The 7,891-nt window shown below is 41.7% G+C and overlaps 1 protein-coding gene across 1 annotated transcript; it reads left to right on the top strand.

The window, feature by feature from the left end:
* Positions 1-5,748: 5,748 nt before the first annotated feature.
* On the top strand, positions 5,749-6,678 carry LOC309553031 (olfactory receptor 8D1-like; the record flags this gene model as incomplete). Its single annotated transcript, XM_082253931.1, has 1 exon — positions 5,749-6,678. One exon carries the CDS (start codon positions 5,749-5,751, stop codon positions 6,676-6,678), a length of 930 nt encoding a protein of 309 aa, XP_082110057.1.
* Between the last annotated feature and the right edge of the window lie 1,213 nt (positions 6,679-7,891).

Raw genomic sequence — 7,891 nt, 5'->3', positions numbered from 1 at the left:
CATTGCGAACCGCCATAGACTTTAATAGGCAGGCGAATTTTAAAACCCACATGGACTCTTTCTGGCCACAATAGTAATGGAAAAGTTGTTTCAAGGGGACAAACACCTGGACTGTGGCATGCCGGAGGGGGATCCATGGCAAAACTCCCATGGAAAATTACGTAGTTGACGCAGAGTCGGGTTTTATTCCATAAAGGGCATAAATCACCTAACATTCCTAAATTGTTTGGAATAACGTGCTTTAAAACATCCAGTGTGTGAATACGATCAGGTATGATGTTGTATCGATCAGGTAGTGTAAGGGTTACGCCCACTTCACAGTGACAGACCAAACTCCCCGTTTAACGCACCGCAAACAACCGCAAACAGACCAGAACCGACCAAAATGGGACAGGAACTGGGCTTTGAGGGTTAGGGTTAGGTTTAGTGTTAGGGGCTAGGGTTAGGGTTACGGTGAGATAATTAGGGTTAGAGCTAGTAACCTTACCCCTACGCCTCTAACCCTAACCGTCTAACCCTAAGCACTAAAAATAACCCTAACCCTAGCCCTAACCCTAACCCTAGCCCTAACCCTAATTCTATTTTTTTTCTGGTTCTGGACATGCTACAGAGCTGAAACTTCACAGGTACACTTTTTAGACCCCCCAGACACTAAATCACACAAAAAAAGTTATTAAAAATTGTCCTTTTTGATAGAGAGCCAATGATTGGAAAAATTAAAAAAAAAAATTAAAATAAAAAGGGTTAGGGTTATGGTTAGAGGGCTAGGGTTAGGTTTAGTGTTAGGGGCTAGGGTTAGGGTTACGGTGAGATACTTAGGGTTAGAGTTAGTAGCCCTACCCCTACCCCTCTAACTCTAACCCTCTAAACCTAAGCACTAAAAATAACCCTAACCTTAGCCCTGACCCTAACCCTAGCCCTAACCCTAACCCTAGCCCTAACCCTAATTCTATTTTTTTTTCTGGTTCTGGACATGCTACAGAGCTGAAACTTCACAGGTACACTTTTTAGACCCCCCCAGACAATAAATCCAAAGAAATTTTTTTTTTTAAGTTTTTTTTTTTTTTAATTTTTCCAATAATTGGCTCTCTATCAAAAATGACAATTTTTAAGAACTTTTTTGTGTGATTTAGTGTCTAGGGGGTCTAAAAGGTGTACCTGTGAAGTTTCAGCTCTGTAGCATGTCCAGAACCAGAAAAAAAGATAATTTTTCAGTAGAGCAGGGATGGTGGGAACCCCCTTTACACCTATATGATCTTTTTTTTCTGGTTCTGGACATGCTACAGAGCTGAAACTTCACAGGTACACTTTTTAGACCCCCCCCCCCCCCCGACAATAAATCCAAAGAAATTTTTTTTTACGTTTTTTTTTGTTTTTTTATTTTTCCAATAATTGGCTCTCTATCAAAAATGACAATTTTTAAGAACTTTTTTTGTGTGATTTAGTGTCTAGGGGGTCTAAAAAGTGTACCTGTGAAGTTTCAGCTCTGTAGCATGTCCAGAACCAGAAAAAAAGATAATTTTTCAGTAGAGCAGGGATGGTGGGAACCCCTTTTACACCTATATGATCTTTTTTTTCTGGTTCTGGACATGCTACAGAGCTGAAACTTCACAGGTACGCTTTTTAGACCCCCCCAGACACTAATCCAAAAGTCATGCCTGCCACCGTATCTATCAGTGGTGGGTGGGCAGTGGCACTGCAGTGGGCACAGTACACTCTGTGGACCTGACAGTCACTGGCAGCCCAGGCAACTGCAATAATAAATATTTTTTTTTTTCAATTTGCAACAAGATGCTGTGCCACCGTATATATATCAGTGGTGGGCAGTGCACTGCAGTGGGTACAGTACACTCTGTGGACCTGACACAGCACTCACTGCAATTATGACAGAGGAAAAGAAAAAATATTTTTTAAAATGCAAGGTACTGTGCCTGTGCCACCCGAAATGAGTGTGGTGTGCACACAGTACAGTCTGTGGTGGGTCTGTGGCCTCTCACACACAGCGGGCAGGTAACTGCAGTGCACAATAGATATATATATATATATATATATATATATATATATATATAAAATACTCAAATACCAGCCCTCAAAAGGGCTTTTGGGGACAATAGATATATATATATATATATATATCACAGAACAAAAAAAATTACACAAATACTAGCCCTCAAAAGGGCTTTTTGGGGACAATAGATATGTATATATATCCAAAAAAAACCTCAAATACCAGCCCTAGGAAGGGCTTTTTGGGGTGCTGTCCTTACAGCAGGAGTGAAGCAAGAACACTGGCTAACAAGACCGGGAACACTGACTAACTGTCCCTAGCTATAACAGCAGCCGCAGCAGAAGCAGCAGCAGCAGCACTTTCCCTGCTCTCAGTAACACAGAAATGATCTAAGATGGATGCTGCCCTTGCTTATTTATAGGAGGTGAGAGGGTGTGGGAGGGAGGTATGCTGATTGGCCTGGAATGTGTCTGCTGACTGTGAGATTCAGGGTCAAAGTTTGCCTCAATGATGATGTATAGGAGGCGGACCGAACATCGCATATGTTCGCCCGCAGCGCCGAACATGCGAAGTTCGCCGGGAACTGTTCGCCGGCGAACCGTTCGGTACATCACTACTTATCTTTAGCAAACTGTTTGCGGGCTTTCTTGTGCATCATCTTTAGAACAGGCTTCCTTCTGGGATGACAGCCATGCAGATCAATTTGATGCAGTGTGTGGCGTATGGTCTGAGCACTGACAGGCTGACCTCCCCCCCCCCACCCCTTCAACCTCTGCAGCAATGCTGGCAGCACTCATACATCTATTTCCCAAAGACAACCTCTGGATATGATGCTGTGCACGTGCACTCAGCTTCTTTGGTTGACCATGGTGAGACCTGTTCTGAGTGGAACCTGTCCTGTTAAACCACTGTATGGTCTTGGCAACCGTGCTGCAGCTCAGTTTCAGGGTCTTGGCAAACTTCTTATAGCCTAGGCCATCTTTATGTAGATCAACAATTCTTTTTTTCAGATCCTTAGAGAGTTCTTTGCCATGAGGTGCTATGTTGAACTTCCAGTGACCAGTATGGGAGAGTGAGAGGGAAAACACCAAAATTAATACATCTGACCCCATTCACACCTGAGACGTTGTAACACTAACGAGTCACATGACACTGGGGAGGGAAAATGGCTAATTGGGCCCAATATTGACGTTGTCACTTAGGGGTGTACTCACTTTTGTTGCCAGCGGTTTAGACATTAATGGCTGTGTGTTGAGTTATTTTGAGGGGACAGCAAATTTACACTGTTATACAAGTTGTACACTCACTACTTTACATTGTAGCAAAGTGTCATTTCTTCAGTGTTGTCACATGAAAAGATAGAATAAAATATTTACAATAATGTGAGGGGTGTACTCACTTTTGTGAGATACTGTATATGCATGTATTCTCACATCCATATAGATTGTGTCCAGGGGCAGACATCTGTACTTAACTGCAGATGACCATTTTTTTTATCATTACTGCAAATGCATTACCACTACTAACGGACAATTATTATTTATGCAAAAAATAGACAAAGGTCCCTTAAAGGTGGGTTTGGAATGACTAAGCTACATGCATACTAAGCTTATAGTAGAAGTCCAATGTAAACCTATCTAAGCTTAAACCTGCTCCCACCTCCATTATAATCCTTATACTAATAAGCCTGTAAGGGAAAGTCTCCCCTGCAGCCGGTTTCAAGAGAGAGGAGAGAGCAGCGACAATGGCTGCAGTGCCTGGACAGTGATGTCACCCATAGGCTTACTATGAGACATCCGTTGTCCACTTTCCCTTCTCTCCCCTGAAGCTAGCACTGTGAGCTGATCATCATTTGACCAGACTGGAGCACCCTTAGATTAGGTAAGTATACACATCGTTCCATTGCAGCATAGTTAGTATAGAACTTTGAATGGGGTGGGAGCAAGTTTAAGCTTAGACTTCACTTGCTTTTTTTATGGTTTTTCCTCTCGTCTATTTTAGTTATAGGTGAAGCCTTACTGGTTGTGTATGCCCCTGGATTCACATGTTATAGGATTTTCAACAGGAAGTCCTCCCACTATAATTCCATATTGTTTAGTGTTTCAGAATTCTATGTTGCATTCTATAAAATACAATGATTCAAAAAGTAAAGCAAATCTATTCATAATAACTAAATGAACCTAACACAACTGTATTCACATGAAAAGATACAGAAACTCTCCAAGTTTTACCACTGCACTACAAATATTCAATGTGAGCCCTGTTAGTGACAAGACAGATGTCGAGACGGTACTCCAGTTCTGTCCAGACATGTGCCAGCATGTCCTCAGATATTGACTCCATTTCTCCTCAGGTCATTCAGGTTCTGTGGCACGGGGGGGGGGGGGATACACCAAGTCCTTGGTGTACCCCCACAGAAAGAAGTCGCAGGGTGTTAGGTCTGGCTATGATTGAGGCCAGAGCGACATTGATGAATCGTTCTTTCCTGCACAGCCAATCTGATGTGCAAATTCCAACACAAGAAAAGCCTTCTCTTGCTTCGTTGTTGCCAACTTGTGAACATAATGCTATACTACGCCTCTGGTGATAATGACATGCACAAGAAAATAAACACACAATAACTTGGAATCTGTAGCCTTCATAATTTTCAAAAAATGTCCTTTTACCATTGTTGTTATGGTGCAAAAGTAAAAACTTGAAAGTGACAACAATGGTGAATGGCAATCATCTGCTTTGTCACCAACGTGGCTCATGTAAAACTTGGACGGTTAATGTAAATTTTCAAGTTAATACAGTTGTGTTCTGTTCAATCCTTTATGTATAAATCAGCTTTAATTTGGCACCATCCTTTTTAAATCACAAGGTATATAAGACATTAAAATAAATCCATCAGGTATAGCAGGAACCCCTCATAATGGGTGCAGAAAGTGTGCAGATTAAGGAACTCAGTGTGAAGATCTCACCAAAAGAATCCCTGAGCTACATAAGAAGCTGTCAGATGGTTTCATTCTCCAGCTTCTACCAAAGATGGAAATATCACTGTTGGATCAACTGAGCATTAGAAACCATATATTTTCTCATCTGTATCTGCTCCTTGAGGGCCTGCACACATAGATGACATGACCTCACTGCAAAGCAAACATGGCTTTCGAAATGGAAGTAGCTGGCAAGATCTACAGAAACCCAGTAAATTGTGGTTAAGGTTTTTATTTTCAGTCTGGCATTACATTTTGGACATGGTTCTAAGTAGATCCTAGATTGGGCCTACAGAACCTGATAAAATGAGCTTGAGAATTGCTTGTGACTGTGGGATTATACAAAAGTGTGGTATTGAGCTTTTCCAGACATTAGAAGTGATTGATTCTGTAAGAAAACATTTACCAAAATTCTGAAAACCCTTTATAAAAAGTAGCCAATATTTTCCTTCCTGTAGAGAAAAGCTGAAGACTTTGCCATCTATCCAACATCCATGTTTGGTTACCTTCCAGTGGTCCATGCATCTACAACCAACTTGAGCCTATCCAAACTATTCTTTACATGGAACCTATTCCCTTTGTTACAGACTGGCTCTGCGTTTGGTGTCAATTGATGAATAGATACTAGTTGGTCCTATCCATAATAGAATGTTTTGCACTTTTATAAACTGTCGCTGGAATCCTTGGATCTAGAAACACCAACATTTGTCACCTTAACTAATCCCATTAGACAACCTTTGAGTAAAAGAAGTACAGAAGGGCCCAATGAGCCACCTAAACAAAACAAAAGTGATTGTGTTTGTGTTCTCTGGACTAACACATAATGAACAGCTTGCCCCATTTCTCTTTACTTTTTTCTTGAATGTTTACCTTGTTTGCTTGGTGTTAAACTTTGGCCTGATGTTCATAGTCTTTAAAGCGCCCAACCTCCACACTCCAATGTACTACTTTCTTAGCTACCTCTCTTTGGTGGACCTTTTCTACTCCTCAGTTATAGCTCCTAAAATGTTGGCTGACCTTATGTCCAAGATAAAGTTAATATCGTTTTTTGGCTGTGTGGTCCAGTTCTTTTGCTTTAATGTTCTGGTCGTCACAGAAGCACTTTTACTCTCGTGCATGGCCTATGACCGATATGTTGCTATCTGCTGCCCTCTGCTTTATTTCTCAGTTATGACCAACAGAAAGTGCTGGAGTCTCTTTTTCCTTAGTTTTTCTATTGGTTTCTTTCAATCTGTAGTACAAACCAGCTGTGTGTTCAGTCTTGAGTTCTGTGGCCCAAACCTCATAGACCATTACTACTGTGACGTACCACCACTGCTTCCCCTGGCCTGCTCCAGCACTCTGTGGTGTAATTCAATAACGTTCTTCTTTGCAGTTGTTTGTGGTGTAGGCTCATTGATGCCTATCTTGGTGTCATACACTTTTATAGTTTCTTCGATTCTACAGATTAAATCCAGCATGGGAAGACAGAAGGCATTTGGTACTTGTTCCTCACATCTCATTTGCGTCTCTATTTGCTACGGGACTGTTTTATTCATTTACCTACAACCTCCTAACAGTGTCCTTGAGAATCAAGACAAGTTGTTTTCTGTGTTTTACACAGTCATTATACCAATGCTGAACCCTCTTATATATAGCATGAGAAACCAAGAGGTGAAAAATGTTATCAAGAAAACACTTCACATATATCACTAATATAGAGAGTTTGTGGTTGTAAGTTTTTAGAGTCTCTTAAGTTAGCCAAATCAAATCCCACCCCTTATTCGACATGACAATATAATGTTTAAGAAAGGATGGAGCCAGTTTATTTTATGCTAATTTTACCATGCAGTGGTTCTGCAAATGTGTGGCAAGTCCAATCCTTACTTCTTCTCATTGAGAAGAGGGAAGGAGGTTGGTCAATAGAGACAGATGTCTATCCCACCATCATTCTTATGAAGACACCTTTCCATACATGGCTAGTGTGACAGGAGTCACTTTGGCTGGGGGGCTCATGGAACCCAGATTTCTTTAGAGAGGTCAGGAAACTCCATGTTCAGCTTCCCTGGCCCCTCTTATGTGTAAGTCACCCTGTGTCTATTAGGGGCACAGGGGGACCGAGAGCCCCAGTCGGGTCTGCACTAATCAGACTCGCTGTACAACCACACCAGACTCAGTATTTCATGTTAACCCAGTTATCCTGGGTTCTATATGTGTGGTTTGTGTTAAAAGAGTGAAGGGCCTATTTCACTTGGGACAATAATATTTCTGGACAATGTCCCTCAAGAGATATATATAGAGATAGACAATTTGACTTTTCAGATTGCTTGAGTGTTGTTGGTGTCTCTCATAGACCCTTGCTAGATAGTGAGGTGGGGTTTGTTATTGTTAAGTACCTGTATTCCATTGTTCTATTGTTTCTGTCTGCCTTAAGATCAACTTATTATGGGATGTATATGTGCATGTGGATTGGCTGCTAAGGGGGAGTTGTCCCAAAGTGTATACCTCTTTGTGCCTGTGTTTGAATAAACAGTTTTATTCTGGTTTCCTCCAAAACTGGTACTGCTTAGGTCTTGGGGCAACTATAGCCAGATTCACGGATCTCGTGTTCCAGAGCTTAGGAAGCAGCTTCTTGACGGAGATACCCAGTCTGGGTGTCCGGAGTCCATCACGTTTGGTGGCAATGGTGGGATGTTCCAGGCGAAATGTACCAAATGTGACAGAACCGGACACCCCGACTGGGTATCTCCGCCAAGAAGCTGCTTCCTAAGCTCTGGAACATGAGACCCGTGAATCTGGCTATAGATACCCCCAAGAACTAGACAGTACCAGTTTTGGAGTCAACCAGAATAAGAACTGTTTATTCAAACACAGGCACAAAGAGATAAACACTTTGGGACAGCCCTCCTCCCCCTTAGCAGCCAATCCA

Source organism: Pelophylax lessonae (genome assembly GCF_965119305.1).
Source record: "Pelophylax lessonae genome assembly, chromosome: 4".
Taxonomy (NCBI): Eukaryota; Metazoa; Chordata; class Amphibia; order Anura; family Ranidae; genus Pelophylax; species Pelophylax lessonae.
Note: the sequence above shows the minus strand (reverse complement) of the source record. Positions and strands in the feature narration are given on the sequence as shown.